Source organism: Nerophis ophidion, linkage group LG01 (genome assembly GCF_033978795.1).
Source record: "Nerophis ophidion isolate RoL-2023_Sa linkage group LG01, RoL_Noph_v1.0, whole genome shotgun sequence".
NCBI lineage: Eukaryota > Metazoa > Chordata > Actinopteri > Syngnathiformes > Syngnathidae > Nerophis > Nerophis ophidion.
Genome location: NC_084611.1, coordinates 34567301 through 34588128, shown reverse-complemented (window position 1 = coordinate 34588128; position 20828 = coordinate 34567301). Strand labels below are relative to the sequence as shown.

General features: G+C 38.2%; 1 protein-coding gene across 1 annotated transcript; it reads left to right on the top strand.

The window, feature by feature from the left end:
- Positions 1-812: 812 nt before the first annotated feature.
- tmed7 (transmembrane p24 trafficking protein 7) lies at positions 813-20371 on the top strand. The gene is made up of 4 exons (XM_061901234.1): positions 813-936; positions 1195-1409; positions 16702-16947; positions 19193-20371. The coding sequence occupies exons 2-4, from the start codon at positions 1251-1253 to the stop codon at positions 19427-19429; spliced, it is 642 nt and encodes a 213-aa protein (XP_061757218.1). The 5' UTR covers positions 813-936; positions 1195-1250; the 3' UTR covers positions 19430-20371.
- Positions 20372-20828: the final 457 nt, after the last annotated feature.

Here is a 20828-nt window from a genome sequence, read left to right as displayed (position 1 = left end):
GAGGTTTTACTGAAAAATTAACAAAGTCAAACTGCTCAAGCCATGTCCTTCTTTGTTGGTCCTGGGAACCCGCAAGGCGACGGCATGAGACCGTCACAATACCGTAGCTGCGTCTGTCAAATATGAGTCATTAAATGACTCCCGCCTCCTGGTGGTAGAGGGCGCTAGTGATCCTCCTTGCGACTACTCGGCTGCAAAAGAAGTGAAATGAGTGACGTAATATGTGCTGGAGGAGGTAATAAAGGAAGATCTCCATCGAGAAAGAGAGACTTTTAAAACTGAAGAAAGATAAGGAAGACTTCTATAAACAAGTTATCAATGCTTTTGATCAGAAGGAGCTGGCATGGACTATATTTATAAGTAAAGGTAAAACCATATTAACATTTTTTTTAATTAAATGTGCTTTTCATGATGGTATCCTTACATCACACTCAAAGTTTTACTGCATGCCTTTTGTAAGTGCCGGAGTGAGAAGAAGTTTTAAAATAATTAGCGCATGCTTACTTTTACCGCATGCCTTTGGGAAGCGCAGGAGTGAGAAGAGGTTTTAAATTAATTAGCGCCCCGGCCGTTATTCAAAGAAATACGGTAGTTTTTGCCATAAAAATGTAATGTATGTTTCTATAATGAACACAAACTCGATAAAGTTAGTCAACAAAATGAGGTCAATTTATAAATGCTCTTTGGACACTTTTTTTTTTAAATTATCAATATATATAAAAAATACCGGTATATACATTGCTCCAGCCACGTCGAAGTGGGAAGTCTATTATTTTCTCTTTTTTTATAAATCAGACCACGTGATCACCAATAGCTCCTCCCTTTTTATGTTTTAAACCAATAGCAGAGAGGAAGAGGGCGGACTTTGTACAAGTGACAACCAATGACGTGTTCCGCCCGTAATACCTTCGCATCCGGGTGAGAACAGCATTTGAGGTGAGAGGAAAGTGCGGATAGAAAATAAGTCTTAATAAACCAATTCAAAATCATTTAATTTTAAATATATAAACATGTTAATACTGGGGGTATAAACGTAGAGTCCTCGAGTCCAAGCGGTTTCCTGCTATCTGCTACACAACGGCCAGATAGCTTATCCGTTAGCATTATGATAGCTACTTTAACAATGTCCAGCTTCTCTTTGCCTTATTTTCCTCGTCAATATGTCATTTAACGTGTCCGCTCTCTTACTTGCAGGTGGCTTGTCTTTCGACGTGAAGTTCTGGGGGTGTTGGACTTGTTAAGAAAAAAAAATGTACGGCTCCCTACGGGTGATGTTGCGGGTGCTGTGGGTCCAGCTCCTATGTGGCTGGGCACTGGGCTCTGAGCTCACCTTTGAGCTGCCTGACAACGCCAAGCAATGTTTCTACGAGGACATCGCCACTGGCACCAAGTGCACGTTGGAATTCCAGGTGTGTTGGCTTCTCTTTATGTAAATCAGCTTCATCTACGTTGCGTTCTTTAAAGGCCTACTGAAATGAGATTTTCTTATTTAAACGGGGAAAGCAGGTCAATTCTATGTGCCATACTTGATAATTTCGTGATATTGCCATATTTTTGCTGAAAGGATTTAGTAGAGAACATCGACAATAAAGTTTGCAGCTTTTGGTCGCTAATAAAAAAGCCTTGCCGGTACCGGAAGTAGCAGACGATGTGCACGTGACGTCACGGGTTGTGGAGCTCCTCACATTGTTTACAATCATGGCCACCAGCAGCGAGAGCGATTCGGACAGAGAAAGTGACGATTCCCCATTAGTTTGAGCGAGGATGAAAGATTCGTGGATGAGGATAGTGAGAGTGAAGGACTCCAAAAAAAAAAGACAGGGCAGTGGGAGCAATTCAGATGTTATTAGACACATTTATTAGGATACTTCTGGAAAATTCCTTATCTGCTTATTGTGTTACTAGTGTTGTAGTGATATAATACTGTCGTACCTGAAAGTCGGAGGGGGTGTGGTGACCGCCAGTGTCTCTGAGGGAAGAGGAGGCAAGAAAGTTGCAGCTGCCTCTTTTTACACGAGGAACGACGCAAGCTTTGCTCATGTTTACATTAAGAGCCGACTCATTACTAGGGTTGGGTATCGTTTGAATTCGAACGATTCCGATTCCGATTCTTTGTTTCGATTCCGATTCCTGACGATTCTCGATTCGGATTCTTCTTGTACCATGCCGGGATCAATGTGTTTGACAGGTAGTCCCTGGAAGGTGGTATGTATTTTGGATTGAGAATTTTCACCATATCCCTGCAAACATAAACAAACATGTAATGTTGCTGTTACTGTTTAGCCCAGTATCAATTAGCTTAACCCTAACATTATTGCTTAACTAACCTAAATGTTGGAGATTCCACCTCTGAAAAGGGATGAAGTCTTTTGACTATGTGTGCAGTGACCTTTCTGTGGCACTCTTCCGTCTGTGGCACCGACATCTTCCCCATTGCCGCTATGGTGAACGGAGTACGCTGAGCACATCGCGGATCCTGGCTAGCAGGTTGTAAATTGTCTATGAAAAAATACGCGGGTTAATTTGTTAGCTGCCTCAACGTTGGCGCAAAACACATTATTTATTGCATGTATATTGTTTTACTTACCGGATTCGGACTGCAGTGCAGTCACCGAGGTGCCAGGCTTGGCGTCGGAGCCAGAGGAAGAGGCAGAGGAGGACGGTCGCGCGTTGAATACGGGACACACATTTATTTGTACTCCATGAACTAGGAGGTGCTTCATCATGTTCGACGTGCACCCCCCTAAGCACGAAACAATCCTGTCGCACGTGTTACATTTCGCCGATATTTCATTTTTTTTAGTAAAATAAAGCCACACTTTCGACCGCCGACGCCCGCTATCTATGCTTGACTGACTCTTTAGGCTACATAGGCTCGGCTATGCTAACACTTCCGGCAGTGGGTGCTTCTCCGTTGGTGTTCAGCGGCTTCTTCTTCCGGTCGGCGGACTTATTCTTTTTTTCCGGTCAGCGGACTGGGTATCGAAACTAGGAATCGAAATTTAAACTTTTGAACGATTCTGGGAGAATCGGAAAGTTAGTCCCGGTTCCAATCGATACTCGATACTCTATACTCTATACTCGATACACAACGCTACTTATTACCACAATTTTCTCACCGAAACCTGCCGGTTGACATGTGGTCGGGAACCGCTCTGTTCCATAGTAAAGCTTCACCTTCGGGAATGTAGACAAGGAAACAGTGGCTGTGTTTGTGTTGCTAAAGACAGCTGCAATACACCGCTTCCTACCTACATCTTTCTTCTTTGACATCTCCATTATTAATTGAACAAATTGCAAAAGATTCAGCAACACAGATGTCCAGAATACTGTGTAATTATGCGATTAAACCAGGCTACTTATAGCTTGGATCAGGCTGGAAGAACATGTCCGCTACAATCAGAGACGTCACGCGCACGCCTCATCATACCGACGTTTTCAACAGGATACTTCGCGTGAAATTTAAAATTGCAATTTAGTAAACTAAAAAGGCCGTATTGGCATGTGTTGCAATGTTAAGATTTCATCATTGATATATAAACTATCAGACTGCGTGGTCGGTAGTAGTGGGTTTCAGTAGGCCTTTAAGAAAAGATCAAATGAGAGAGAGTACACAGCAGAGGTGTCGAAACTCATTTCAGATGGAGAAAAATGTACTCCCAAGTGGGCCGGACTGGTAAAATCACGGCACGATAACTTAGAAATAAAGTTAAAGTACCAGTGATTGTCACACACACAGTAGGTGCATACTTGCCAACCCTCCCGATTTTTTCGCGAGACTCACAAATTTCAGTGAGCAAGCCGAAAATCTCCCGGGGCAACCATTCTCCTGATTTCCACCTGGACAACAATATTGAGGGCGTGCCTTAAAGGCACTGCCTTTAGCGTCCCCTCTCACCCGAAAATGAAACTATTATATACATCTCCATTATCCATAGGTTTATCCTTAACCCATAAAGTAGGCAGGCACGGAGCTATTTCTGTGTGTGTTTATTCCAGCCGGTACGTTAATACACTGACACACAACATCCGGATTCCCATCATACTTTGCTTCAAAACTACGGCAAGTTGTAATGTCCAAAAAACATAACAGGGACGAAGCAGAAGAACGAAGAAGAGAGATGGCGATGTCGAGTAAGAAGAACAAGTACGTTTGCAAGTTCCAAAATGATTGGAAAAAAAATTATTTCAGTTCATCCAGTACAGCTCAAAGGGGAAGGAGTATGCTACCTGCAAATTTTGTGGATCAGACTTTTCCATTGAACACGGTGGCCGAACGGATATAGCCATTCATGAACGGATATATTTATATGTAAGTATGTATATATATATGTATATATATATGTATATATATATATATATATGTATATATATATATATATATATATATATATATATATATATATATATATATATATGTGTATATGTGTGTGTGTATATATGTATATGTATATGTATATGTGTGTGTGTATATATATGTATATGTATATGTGTGTGTGTATATATATGTATATGTGTGTGTGTATATATATGTATATGTATATATATGTGTGTATATATGTATATATATGTGTATATATGTATATATGTATATATATGTGTATATATGTATATATATGTATATATGTGTATATATGTATATATATATGTATATATATGTATATGTATATATATATATGTGTATATATATGTATATATGTATATATATATATATGTATGTATATGTATATATATATATGTATATATATATATGTATGTATATGTATATATATATATATATATATGTATGTATATGTGTATATATATGTGTGTGTGTATATATATATATATGTATATGTGTGTATATATGTATATATGTATATGTGTGTATATATGTATGTGTATGTATATATGTATATATATGTGTATATGTATATAGGTATGTGTATATATATATATGTATGTGTATATATATATGTATGTGTATATATGTGAATATATATATGTGTGTATATATATGCGTATATATGTATATGTATGTATGTATGTATATGTGTATATATATGTATATGTGTATATATACATGTGTGTGTGTATATATGTGTGTGTGTGTGTATATATATGCATATGTGTATATATATTTATATATGTGTATATATATGTATATATAGATTTATATATGTATGTATATATTTATATATGTATATATATGTATATGTATGTATATATATGTATATATATGTATATGTATATATGTATATATATGTGTATATATATGTATGTATGTATGTATGTATATATATATATGTGTGTGTATATATGTATATATATATACGTGTGTATAAATGTGTATGTATATATATATACGTGTGTATAAATGTATATATATGTGTGTGTGTGTATAAATGTGTATATATATATATGTGTGTATAAATGTATATATATGTGTGTGTGTGTATATATTTATATTTGTGTATATATATATATGTATATATATTTATGTATGTATATATTTATATACGTATATATATGTATATGTATGCATATATATGTATATCAATCAATCAATCAATCAATGTTTACTTATATAGCCCTAAATCACTAGTGTCTCAAAGGGCTGCACAAACCACTACGACATCCTCGGTAGGCCCACATAAGGGCAAGGAAAACTCACACCCAGTGGGACATCGGTGACAATAATGACCCAGTGGGACGTCGGTGACAATGATGACTATGAGAACATGATACTGTGATCCTGATGATACTGATGACTATGAGAACATATGAGAACATGATACTGTGAAAGATCAATCCATAATGGATCCAACACAGTCGCGAGAGTCCAGTCCAAAGCAGATCCAACACAGCAGCGAGAGTCCCGTTCACAGCGGAGCCAGCAGGAAACCATCCCAAGCGGAGGCTGATCAGCAGCGCAGAGATGTCCCCAGCCGATACACAGGCGAGCAGTACATGGCCACCGGATCGGACCGGACTCCCTCCACAAAGGAGAGTGGGACATAGAAGAAAAAGAAAAGAAACGGCAGATCAACTGGTCTAAAAAGGGAGTCTATTTAAAGGCTAGAGTATACAAATGAGTTTTAAGGTGAGACTTAAATGCTTCTACTGAGGTAGCATCTCGAACTGTTACCGGGAGGGCATTCCAGAGTACTGGAGCCCGAAATGAAAAAGCTCTACAGCCCGCAGACTTTTTTTGGGCTTTGGAGATCACTATTAAGCCGGAGTCCTTTGAACGCAGATTTCTTGCCGGGACATATGGTACAATACAATCGGCAAGATAGGATGGAGCTAGACCGTGTAGTATTTTATACGTAAGTAGTAAAACCTTAAAGTCACATCTTAAGTGCACAGGAAGCCAGTGCAGGTGAGCCAGTACAGGCGTAAGGTGATCAAACTTTCTTGTTCTTGTCAAAAGTCTAGCAGCCGCATTTTGTACCAACTGTAATCTTTTAATGCTAGACATGGGGAGACCCGAAAATAATACGTTACAGTAATCGAGGCGAGACGTAACAAACGCATGGATAATGATCTCAGCGTCTTTAGTGGACAGAATGGAGCGAATTTTAGCGATATTGCGGAGATGAAAGAAGGCCGTTTTAGTAACGCTTTTAATGTGTGCCTCAAAGGAGAGAGTTGGGTCGAAGATAATACCCAGATTCTTTACCGTGTCGCCTTGTTTAATTGTTTGGTTGTCAAATGTTAGAGTTGTATTATTAAATAGAGTTCGGTGTCTAGCAGGACCGATAATCAGCATTTCCGTTTTTTTGGCGTTGAGTTGCAAAAAGTTAGCGGACATCCATTGTTTAATTTCATTAAGACACGCCTCCAGCTGGCTACAATCCGGCATGTTGGTCAGCTTTAGGGGCATGTAGAGTTGGGTGTCATCAGCATAACAGTGAAAGCTAACACCGTATTTGCGTATGATGTCACCTAGCGGCAGCATGTAGATGCTGAAGAGTGCAGGGCCAAGGACCGAACCCTGGGGAACTCCACACGTTACCTTAACGTAGTCCGAGGTCACATTGTTATGGGAGACACACTGCATCCTATCAGTAAGATAAGAGTTAAACCAAGACAGGGCTAAGTCTGACATACCAATTCGTGTTTTGATACGTTCTAATAAAATATTATGATCGACAGTATCGAAAGCAGCGCTAAGATCGAGGAGCAGCAACAGAATCCATCGTTAGCAATAGATCATTAGTCATTTTTGCGAGGGCTGTCTCCGTCGAGTGATTTGCCCTGAAACCGGATTGAAAGGTTTCACATAGATTGTTAGACGCTAAGTGTTCATTTAACTGCTCCGCAACATTTTTTTCGAGGATTTTTGAAATAAAGGGAAGGTGAGACACCGGTCGGTAGTTTACCATGAGGTCAGGATCGAGGTTAGGTCTTTTAAGAAGAGGATGAATAACCGCTTTTTTGAATGCTAGGGGAACAGTGCCCGAGGAAAGTGATAAGTTTATAATATTTAGCACTGATGGACCTAATAATACAAAGAGCTCCTTGATCAGTTTCCCAGGAAGAGGGTCAAGTAAACATGTTGTTTGTTTTATTCCATTTACACGTTGTAACAATTCTTCTAATGTTATTTCCTCAAAACGAGAGAAACTATTTTGGAGGGCAGTATCCGCCGTATATACAATCGTGTCAGTGTTAATAGAACCCCGTTGTAGCTGGGACGCATTGTCTTTAATCTCCTTTCTAATGACTTCAATTTTCTTACTAAAGAATTGCATAAAGTCATCAGCTGAGTGGGTGGAGCTACTGGAAGGAGTCCCTTGTTGGGTTAGCGATGCTACCGTACTAAACAAAAATTTAGGATCGTTTTTATTACGGTGGATGAGATTTGAGTAATAATTAGCTTTAGCTAAGGTAAGCATGCGTTTATAAGTTATTAAACCATCACTCCATGCTTGATGGTGCACCTCAAGTTTAGTCGTGCGCCATTTGCGTTCCAGCTTTCTGCATAATAATTTCTAAGCTCTAGTTTCTTCTGTAAACCACGGGGTGCGCTTTTTTGGATCCTTTTTTAACTTTAGCGGTGCTATGTTATCAATGGTTTCGCGCAGGGCGTCGTTAAAGTTGTTAGTGAGGTTATCAATAGAGCCCACATACTTTGGGAATGGTGCCATTACCGAGGGCAGTAGGTCAGCAAGAGTTGTCATTGTGGCCGTATTAATGTTGCGGCTGCCATAGCAGTTATTATTATTATTAGTTTGACGAACATGCGTCTGAACCTCGAATTTTATAAGGTAATGATCGGACAATACTTTAGTATACGGGAGTATCGTAACTTTGGAAGCGGTGATACCCCTGACAAGCACTAGGTCTATGGTATTACCGTTGCGATGCGTGGGTATGCATATATATGTATATGTGTGTATATATATATATATAAATATATATATGTATGTATATATGTATGTATATATGTATGTATATATATGTATGTATATATATATGTATGTATATATATGTATGTATATATATGTATTATATATATGTATGTATATATATGTATGTATATATGTGTATATATATGTATATATATATATATATATATGTATATATGTGTATATATATGTATATATATATATATATATATATATATGTGTATAAATGTGTATATATATATATATATATATATATATATGTGTGTGTATATATATACGTATATATGTGTATATATATGTGTATATATCAATCAATCAATCAATGTTTATTTATATAGCCCCAAATCACAAATGTCTCAAAGGACTGCACAAATCATTACGACTACAACATCCTCGGAAGAACCCACAAAAGGGCAAGGAAAACTCACACCCAGTGGGCAGAGAGAATTCACATCCAGTGGGACGCCAGTGACAATGCTGACTATGAGAAACCTTGGAGAGGACCTCAGATGTGGGCAACCCCCCCCCTCTCTAGGGGACCGAAAGCAATGGATGTCGAGCGGGTCTAACATGATACTGTGAAAGTTCAATCCATAGTGGCTCCAACACAGCCGCGAGAGTTCAGTTCAAGCGGATCCAAGACAGCAGCGAGAGTCCCGTCCACAGGAAACCATCTCAAGCGGATCAGCAGCGTAGAGACGGCCCCAACCAATACAGGCGAGCGGTCCATCCTGGGTCCCGACGAGCGGTCCATCCTGGGTCTCGACTCTGGACAGCCAGTACTTCATCCATGGTCATCGGACCGGACCCCCTCCACAAGGGAGGGGGGGACATAGGAGAAAGAAAAGACGCGGCAGATCAACTGGTCTAAAAAGGAGGTCTATTTAAAGGCTAGAGTATACAGATGAGTTTTAAGGTGAGACTTAAATGCTTCTACTGAGGTAGCATCTCGAACTGTTACCGGGAGGGCATTCCAGAGTACTGGAGCCCGAACGGAAAACGCTCTATAGCCCGCAGACTTTTTTTGGGCTCTAGGAATCACTAATAAGCCGGAGTCTTTTGAACGCAGATTTCTTGCCGGGACATACGGTACAATACAATCGGCAAGATAGGCTGGAGCTAGACCGTGTAGTATTTTATACGTAAGTAATAAAACCTTAAAGTCACATCTTAAGTGCACAGGAAGCCAGTGCAGGTGAGCCAGTACAGGCGTAATGTGATCAAACTTTCTTGTTCTTGTCAAAAGTCTAGCAGCCGCATTTTGTACCAACTGTAATCTTTTAATGCTAGACATGGGGAGACCCGAAAATAATACGTTACAGTAATCGAGACGAGACGTAACAAACGCATGGATAATGATCTCGGCGTCTTTAGTGGACAAAATGGAGCGAATTTTAGCGATATTACGGAGAAGAAAGAAGGCCGTTTTAGTAACGCTTTTAATGTGTGACTCAAAGGAGAGAGATGGGTGGAAGATAATACCCAGATTTTTTACAGAGTCACCTTGTTTTATTATTTGGTTGTCAAATGTTAAAGTTGTATTATTAAATAGAGGTCGGTGTCTAGAAGGACCGATAATCAGCATTTCCGTATTTTTGGCATTAAGTTGCAAAAAGTTAGCGGACATCCATTGTTTAATTTCATTAAGACACGCTTCCAACTGACTACAGTCCGGCGTGTTGGTCTGCTTTAGGGGCATGTAGAGTTGGGTGTCATCAGCATAACAGTGAAAGCTAATACCGTATTTGCGTATGACGTCACCCAGCGGCAGCATGTAGATGCTGAAGAGTACAGGGCCTAGGACCGAACCCTGGGGAACTCCACACGTTACCTTAACATAGTCCGAGGTCACACTGTTATGGGAGACGCACTGCATCCTATCAGTAAGATAAGAGTTAAACCATAACAGGGCTGAGTCTGACATACCAATTCGTGTTTTGATACGCTCTAATAAAATATTATGATCGACGGTATCGAAAGCAGCGCTAAGATCGAGGAGAAGCAACATAGATGACGCATCAGAGTCCATCGTTAGCAATAGATCATTAGTCAATTTTGCGAGGGCTGTCTCAGTCGAGTGATTTGCCCTGAAACCGCATTGAAAAGTTTCACATAGATTGTTAAACGCTAAGTGTTCATTTAGCTGCTCTGCAACAATTTTTTCCGAGGATTTTCGAAATAAAGGGAAGGTGAGACACCGGTCGGTAGTTTACCATGAGGTCAGGATCGAGGTTAGGTCTTTTAAGGAGAGGATGAATAACCGCTTTTTTGAATGCAAGGGGAACAGTGCCCGAGGAAAGTGATAAGTTTATAATATTTAGCACTGATGGACCTAATAATACAAAAAGCTCCTTGATAAGTTTCCCAGGAAGTGGGTCAAGTAAACATGTTGTTTGTTTTATTCCATTTACACGTTGTAACAATCCTTCTAATGTTATTTCATCAAAACGAGAGAAACTATTTTGGATATTTGCAGTATCCGCCGTATATACAATCGTATCTGTGTTACTATAACCCAGTTGTAGCTGGGACGCATTGTCTTTAATCTCCTTTCTAATAAGTTCAATTTTCTTATTAAAGAACTTCATAAAGTCATCTGCCGAATGGGTGGAGCTACTGGAAGGAGTCCCTTGTTGGGTTAGCAATGCTACTGTACTAAACAAAAATTTTGGATCGTTTTTATTAATGCGGATGAGATTTGAGTAATAATTAGTTTTAGCTAAGGTAAGCATGCGTTTATAAGTTATTAAACTATCACTCCATGCTTGATGGTGCACCTCAAGTTTAGTCGTGAGCCATTTGCATTCCAGCTTTCTACATAATAATTTCTGAGCTCTAGTTTCTTCAGTAAACCATGGCGTACGCCTTTTTGGAGCCTTTTTTAACTTCAGCGGTGCTATACTATCAATGGTTTCGCGCAGGGCGTTGTTAAAGTTGTTAGTTTGGTTATCAATAGAGCCCACATACTTTGGGAACGGTGCCATTACCGAGGGCAGTAGGTCCGCAAGAGTCGTCGTTGTGGCAGCATTAATGTTGCGGCTGCTATAGCAGTTATTATTATTATTAGTTTGACGAACATGCGTCTGAACTTCGAATTTTATAAGGTAATGATCGGACAATACTTTAGTATACGGGAGTATCGTAACTTTGGAAACGGTGATACCTCTGACAAGCACTAGGTCTATCGTATTACCGCTGCGATGCGTCGGTTCATTTATTATTTGTGTAAGACCACAGCTATCAATTATACTCTGGAGCGCCACGCACGGTGGGTCCAATGGCTATTCATATGGATATTAAAGTCCCCCATTATAATTATATTATCGGCGTGCGTCACTAGATCAGCAACAAACTGAGAATTCACTAATAAAGTCCGAATAGGGCCCTGGGGGGCGGTAGATAACGGCCAGGCACAGAGGCAGAGTTGTGGCAGACTTCATAGAAAGCACCTCAAACGATTTATATTTATTATTTAAGTTAGGACTAAAGTTAAAGTTTTCATTGTATATTAGTGCGACACCCCCTCCCCTTTTGAGGTGACGGGCAATATGCGAATTCGTATAGTTAGGAGTCGTCTGGTTTAAGCCAGGTTTCGCTAAGACCGATGACGTTAAGGTTGTTGTCTCTAATGACCTCATTGACTAATAACGTTTTGGGAGACAAAGATCTGATGTTTAGAAAGCCCATATTATAGGTAGTGGGCTGTTTTAAGGAGTTGTTGATAAAATTATCCGTAGTAGCAATATTAATAATGTTGCGTTTATTATGCGCAGTGTACTTAAAATAATTACGACCATATCTAGGAATTGATATGACGGGAATTTTCAGATTGTCTACTTGGCGCTGCGTTAAAACTGAACGCATCATAATTTGCCACCTCAGTAGAACGCATGTCTAACTCTGACGTGGTCATAGACACAGTAGAAAAAACATTTTGTGAGTTGTGTATAATTCTACGAAAATTGCTATGTGTACATGGATCATCCAGCCTGGCGCTGGCTAGTTCTAGCTTAACTGACTCCATACCCAGGCTAGCAGGCTCTGTAATTGCCTGTGACCGGGCTTGCTCTAGTGCAGTTAGTCAAATGTGGCTCAATGCGAAGTCTATGTTCCGAGACAAGAAGATAGCGCCTTCCTGGTTAGGGTGAAGGCCGTCTCTCCTCAGCAAGCCAGGTTTGCCCCAGAAAGAGGGCCAATTATCAATAAACGTAAATCCCTGTTGTCTGCAGAAGCTATCCAGCCACTTGTTAAGAGAGACTAATCTGCTATATCTCTCATCATTGCCTCTCCCAGGCAGGGGGCCAAAGACAATTACTCGATGCCTGGACATCTTTCTGGCGAGATTACAAGCCCTGGCTATGTTTCTCTTTGTAATCTCTGATTGTCTCATCCTAACGTCATTGGAGCCAACGTGTATTACTATATTCGCATAACTAGTGGTGCGGTTAGCCTGCCGTATGTGTTTACTAGACCTGTTGCGAGTTAGCTCCCTAAGATTAGCTTCAATGTCAGGTGCTCTGCCCCCGCGAATACACTTAATTGTGGCTGGTTTGCTAAGCTTTATGTTTCGAGTGATGGAGTCCCCTATGACTAAAGTGTAGTGCCCGGTAGACTGGGGTGTAGGACTAGCTAAAGGGCTAAATCTAGTATGCGTCTCAACCGGTACACCGTAGCTTGCAGGCCGGTTAGGGCTGCTACAAGCTGGGCTAGTTAGCTCGCTACAGCTAACGCTAGCAGATGTGATATATACACATATATATATATACGTATATATGTGTATATATATATACGTATAAATATGCATATATATGTATGTATATATGTATGTATATGTATGTGTATATATATATATGTATATATATATATATATATATATATATATGTATATGTGTATATATATATATATATATATGTATGTGTATATATGTATATGTGTATGTATATATATGTATGTATGTATATATATATATATATATATATATGTGTGCATGTATGTATATGTATGTATATATATATATGTGTGCATGTATGTATATGTATGTATATATATGTATATATACATATGTGTGTATATATATGTATATATGTATGTATGTGTGGGAAAAATCACAAGACTACTTCATCTCTACAGAACTGTTTCATGAGGGTTCATGAAACAGTTCTGTAGAGATGAAGTAGTCTTGTGATTTTTTCCACACATACATATCGCGCTCTACCATGTTATCAAGCACTATTCTCTGCATATAATCACAGCAGTATGATGATTCTATGTGTCTACATTAAACCAATCTTTTTCATATTGCATTAATATTTGCTACTTTTAAACGTTCATGCAGAGAGGGAAATCACAACTAAGTCAATTTACGAAAACTATATTTATTAAACAGTTATTAAGCAGTGGCACTAATATTCATGCAATTCCAAAACAGAAAGTGCAAGATTGTCAGAAATATTTTAAAACAAGCTATTGGTGCACTTTTGTGCATGATGTCACTAAGATGACATCTCAAAACACTAAATTAAAGTGCACTTTCGTACAGAAGGCCTCTACAATAGTTAAAAACAAATAAAGTGCACTTTTGTGCATGATGTCACACAAGATATTTCAATTACTGTCAAAAAAAATTAGCTGCATAATAGGAAATCTAATAGCGTATGTGTTTTGCTATGTGGTAGGTTACTGCGAACGTTATCTCCTGTTGTTGACAATTTTTTTTCACACGGTGTTGATGTGGAAATGGAAGACGCCAGGCTCAATTTGGTCAGTGCCCGTTGCTTAGTATCGCAAGTACTTTTTGTAGCAATGCTTTTGCCGCATACATGACTTATTACGGTTGTCTGTTCAACATCTTCCCGCTTGAAGCCAAAGCACCGCCAGACGATGGACCCCGTGCTGTTTTTCTTGGGAATTTATTTTGCCTAACCCTATAAACAATCTCAATTACAAGATGAGCTTTCTAGAAATATGAAATTTCCTTTACACAACATATTATAAATACACCTTGTACACAACATAAACACTGTTAAATATATACACAGTAAAGACATGTGAAATATCCCTGTACACGTGTTTGTTAAACATTTTTACCAATAATATACTATATACAAACACTTATACTTCCATCATTATTTATATCCCACATTTAGAATTGTAATTACCATTGATAAAGTCATGTTGTTGTTGTTTTACACTTCCAATAATGTTAATAATTTTTCCTATTTATATTTTCTGAATAAATTATGTGATAATGCTCATTGGTCAACACTTTGATGTTAATTTTTTATTTATCAAGAAAAAAAAATGTATCAAAATCAAATTACAGGATGTTATTTATGTGTTTGATAATTTTCCTCGACTGATGTACTAACATCATGTGGTTTATTTTGTACATATGTAGCATCATCTTCAAAGATACAAAGAATTGCTTTTGCGACATCCAGTGGACACATTTAGAACAGCTGTTTCATTCATTCAAAACATTTGGGTAAATTTTTATACTCAGCAAAATCATCCCACAGGCCAAATAAATCCTGTTCGCGGGCCTGGTCCGGCCCTCGAGCCGTATGTTTGAGACCCCTGGTATACAGTTTACTAGGGCTGCAGCTATCAATATTTTAGTAATCGAGGGATCTGTCGATTAAGTAATAAAACACACTTCCTTGCCTCAATGTGCCTTTTAGGGAAAATAGTTCACATAAACAGAGATTTTTCTAATGATATTTTTTCGTATAAATGCACACAACATTCAAATTTCACTTTTACAGGAATGTCGTTATATATTACTTTTTGGGTGTTATTTTAGAGGCCTTAATGACAATAATAGAGTACTACCATTACCTGCTTTGTTAGCCACCTCACATTTGTCGTATGTTATAAATTACAATGCAAAAAAGAGGTGTTCTTGTCCTACACGGGTATTGTGAATGATAAGCAAAGCAAAAATAAAAAACTGCAGTTCCCTTTTTAATTCAAATTTTTTTTTTACGGATATTAAAACATTCGATACTGAAATGTAACATTGAATAACCTCAATAAGTTATAGCAAACTCAAATTGATTAGCAAAATTAACTCAGAAACACAATATTGGAAACACTTTAACCTACAAAACAAACCATTGTTTAACAATTTGCTGATATTTTTAATCAAAATGAAAATGTCAAAGGTGGGTTTTAAAGTATAATACTGCATGAGACTGATAAAGCACGTTCCTTGGGGTAACACGAGAAATGATGGAGATACATGGACCAATTGTTGTGCAATTAGTAGACAGTTTATCTTTTAAACAACATGAGAGTCATGGCTGCCCACCAATGAATTACCCGCAAGATATGTAACGTCAACACCGCGGACCATTTCAGTGCTGTGCCATCTGTCAATATTATAACATCCCAAGGAATATAGGCTCAGACCGCTTCCCAGTTTGTCTTTCTTTATTTCACAACATGCAACGTTCTCGTACAATGGGCTCAATATTCATGTCTCGCTCTTATACGACTTTTCAACTCTACAACACAAGTAATTTCGCTTCCTTTTTCCAGAGATACTGCCCCCCCTGTCAAACAAAGGCTAGAACCGGCAGGCGTCTGTGATGACATGGACTTGTGGAAAATATATTTATGTAACATGTTTTTTATTTTTTACTTTATAAAACATATTTTGGGGATATTTTCTGTTTACATTTTTAAAAATACTGGCAGCATGTAACATCTAAAGAATGTGTTTTTGATTGATTGATTGAAGCTTTCATTAGTAGATTTTCAAGGAAGAGAATACATTATATAAATCGATGCCGTTTACACAGTACAGTAAATATTCCGCACAATTGACCATTATATGGTAACACCCAAATAAGTTTTGCAACTTGTTTAAATTGGGGTCCACGATTATCCATTCATAGTACAAATATATACTATCAGCATAATACAAACAAGTTCATCATCAAAACAGTCATTAATAGGCATCATAATGATGTAGAAATGCAGGTCACAACATTGTAGGATATTTACACCAATCAGTGAACGGTGGAAGGTCAGAGAGCATGAGATAAAGTATTTACAATTATTTACCATCCAATTTTATATAGAAGACTTGTTATGATTAGATTATTGCAATCACTCCTCTTGTAATTGATGACAGCTACCACTTAAAATAGGTAATCACAAAACTGGAAATAATCCACTAAATCAGGGTAGGTTGTAGTTTAAAAGTGATGCAAATGCTTGAATGCTCCGTGTGAGCACAGGCCGAGTAGAAGGAAGAGTGCTGTAGGCCCAATGAAATGACTTCCTATCCAATAATCCTCCCAGGTGGTGACAGGTGGCCACTATGATGTTGACTGCCGCTTGGAGGACCCAGACGGCACAACACTCTACAAGGAGATGAAGAAACAATATGACAGCTTCACCTTCACGGCGGCCAAGGACGGCACCTACAAGTTCTGCTTTAGCAACGAGTTTTCCACTTTCACCCACAAGACAGTCTACTTTGACTTCCAGGTTGGCGACGACCCGCCGCTCTTCCCCAATGAGAACAGGGTCACTGCACTCACCCATGTAAGTGTGTTTTGGTTTCATAAGAAGTGCAAAAGATACAGTTTTACACACTAACAATGCAGTGTTCTTTTACAACCGCTTCGATATCTATGATCAACACAGTGGAATTTTATTTTCATACTACCACTCTCGCCTGACTTATACAATAAAGACTATTGTCCTTAGTTTACTTTATTTTGACCGTAATATTTAATGTAATTTTCAAGTAAAATGTTTCAAATTTATTTTACTCCATTTCTAACGCTAGTTACAAAAAAGTAGGGTTTTTTTTTTTGCGATTTTTCTGTAATATGAATAGCCATGTATATTGTTTAGGTTTCATGCTAACTACTAGTCGCTAAGTGTTTTTATTGTTTACTGCTTGCTTCAAATTCCTGAGACAGCTGTCAAATGTAACATAAGTTACCCAAAGTTTCCTTTAACAACTCTTATTTTTTTTTTAATCGTGCAAATAATGTGTGTCCTGTGTGATTTGCAGTCCATAGCGTAGTGTATTAATCTTATTTTCAATACTCGCTCGCAAAGTTAGCAGGTTGCTCTAATTTGGGCTTGTTTTTGAATGTGTGGTGTACTTATTTTGGCTTGCCTTTTTGGCCCCACAACAAAGCGCCAGTAAGTAGTTTGTTCTTTTCAACACACTTCCTGGTTATCACGCCCACAGTCGAGTTGGCAGTGCGAGCGTTTTTTACTGATGAATTTTCAAAAAATTTGCATGACTCAAACAAATTGCCATGTTGGGCGTACATTTTAATAAGGTGTGCCTATTAAAGATAAAACAACCTAGCTATGGACAAAATGTGACTAATCGCAATTAAATATGTCAATCGTTTGACAGCCTTGATTTGTATATATTACATAGTGAAACATTTTGACTCAAACATACCCATAAAATCATTCCCCCACTCCCTTACTGGACTTATAAAGCCATACTGTACTCAAAGACTTCAAATATTATTTTTCAATTCCTCCATACATGCAAGAAATAATGAAGAATTGAGAAACCGTCTCTCTCACCTAGCACGCTCATCCCCATAGAGCAGGCCTGGGCAATTATTTTAACTCGGGGGCCAAAATTAGGGAAAAAAATGGGTCTGGGGGCCGGAATATCTATTTTTAGGAAAACTAATACAAAACCTCACAATAATGTCTGATTGAATGCTAAAAATGTTATGACAGACCGCCTTAAAAACGGAATGGAATTTAATTGTTTTATATGAACGATAAAACCCTGAATATTGAGAACATATGAACGTCACACCCCCTCTCAATCGACATATTTTACAATCAAGCCAAATGCAACAAACACAGCGAAATATGAACGTGAATGGTAAAAAAAACAAAAACATCTACAATCTGATATATGTGATATATCACTAAGCTTTAGAACTTTCTTGTAAAAAAATCTCCTGTCTCTGACACCCACATTTCAGGCTGGCCGCTCTGGAAACACTCTGGAAACGCTTCCCACCCACACTGCTAGGCGCCTCATCTGACCTGCTGTGACGTAGATTACTATAGTAACTAGTAGGATTGTACGGCATACGGGTTTTAGTATAGTATCGCGTTACTAATTAATCATATTCGGTACCATACCGCCACACCCTAAGATTTTTTGTTAAAATAAAGCCAATAATGCTATTTTTTCTTGTCCCCTTTATTTAGAAAAGTATCAAAGTACCAAAAAGTATAAAAATAATATTGGTATTAGGACAGTAGTCACTAAAATATCATGCAAAAGCGCAGATTCCAACCATTGAAATATGTTGTATAGTTCAAGACTTATGTTCATTAGAAAACATCACTGCACATCATAATGGCAGCTACACTTTCCATCTTAAAGATCTAAAAAAAATATTTGGGAATGTCCGGCGGGCCGGATTGAAAAGCTCAACGGGCCGCATGTGGCCCCCAGGCCTTAATTCGCCCAGGTCTGCCGTAAAGTGTATACGTACATAAAAGTAGTCCCGTGGAGCTTATATCACGCACTCCTCGCAAAAATATCTGTTATATAGCTTGGAGAGCATTTGAAAATGATTGCCCTCTAATACAGGATTCATGGTAGCAACACCTTGATCTAGGAACAAATTCAACGATTGAAATGAATCAATTGGACTACCAAGAGCTAATGCAACAAAATGTTGTTCTTATTTGTACTGTAAAGTTCAAATTTGAATGACAATAAAAAGGAATTCTAAGTCTAATGGCCTGTATTGATCGCAAATTCTTCTTTTCACAAAAATCCTAGCTGGAGTCGGCCTGCGTGTCCATCCACGAGGCCCTCAAGTCCGTCATCGACTATCAGACGCACTTCCGCCTACGGGAGGCGCAGGGACGCAGCCGGGCCGAGGACCTGAACACGCGCGTCGCCTTCTGGTCTATCGGCGAGGCCATCGTCCTCCTCGTGGTCAGCATTAGCCAGGTGCTCCTGCTGAGGAGCTTCTTCTCCGACAAGAAGACCACGACCACCCGCGTGGGATCGTAATGCTGGTTCTCGTCAATGTAGCTTGTTTGCATCGAGTGACTTAAGAACAGCAGGTAGACATTCGGATCATACGAAACATTCAAACGTAAAGTATATTGTACAACACTGCTGTTCCAAGAGACTCAGTGCAAATAAGTATTCGATAGAGATTAGAAACACCTTTGTAAGGAGAATAAAACAAAGATTGTTCTTTTTAATATCTACTACTGAACGCAAGTGGTGTAAAGCAATCCCCTTCAATATTGGTTTCTGGTCCTACTTTAGTGGCGTCCTTTCTGTTTTTCTTTTTGTGTCTTAAATTCCCAATTGTGTTCTATTGGTGTCATTCCCTCTGTTTCTGAGTTGCCAGCCATTTTCACCTGAAATAAACTATGGTATGTTGTGGTGACATTAGCAACACCAACAATGCAGCTGTTTCATAGGAAAAAAAAAACTAAATAAGTTATTTTTGTCTCCCATAGACCACTGGTATTTAAAAAAGTATGGCAAGGAGGTTTCCATGTAGTGATTTTTAAATTGTATTTATTTTGATAAAGTTGAACTGCAATGCATTTTACTTTTTTTTTTTTTTTTTTACATTTGCAAAGCTGCAACAGCAAAGTTTTTACCTATGAAAAAATTGCAACATGTGAAGTCTGTTTATAAGGCGTGTCACAATGTTTTACCAGACATATGTGCCTGTTCAAATACATTGTTATAGCAAATGACCAATCTTTAACTCCCAGTCTAGGCAAGTCGAATGTACTTGTACAACTTAGAGGGAAAATACACCTATTCGTGTTAGAAACATGTATTTTAATGTGTCAACCAAACTCTTGGTACTGCAGTTAACCCTCCCTCCCAAAAAAATACAATTTAAACATCACTGATGAGTGTTTAAAACCCACCTCAGAAGTTAAGTTATTGGGATGACTGAATTAATAAACGTTCTGTTTAAAGTTACTGTTTTGAGTGTTTTTCTTTGTTTTTGTGATGGTTGTTTACCTCTTTTATCCTGAAAGAGCAAGGGTAGGGAACCTATGGCTCTAGAGCCAGGTGTGGCTCTTTTGATGGATGCATCTGCCTCTCAGATTAATCTTAGCTGACACTGCTTAACAAGATAAGAAATGAATATTTCCACTGGTAATCAGAGTTAAAAATAACGTTCAAAATATAAAACATTCTCATGCATTTTAATCCATCCATCCGATATCTACCGCATCTGTTCAAGAAGTCACATTAATGCTAAGAAGTATTTTATTTATTATTGGTTAGCTTCAGAATAACAATGTTATCAAAAAGAATACAAGACTTATTATACTCAAAACATGGTGTGACTTAAAAATGCACACATTTAGTTGTATTCAGTGTTAAAAAAATATATGGCTCTCACGGAAATACATTTTAAAATATTTGGCTT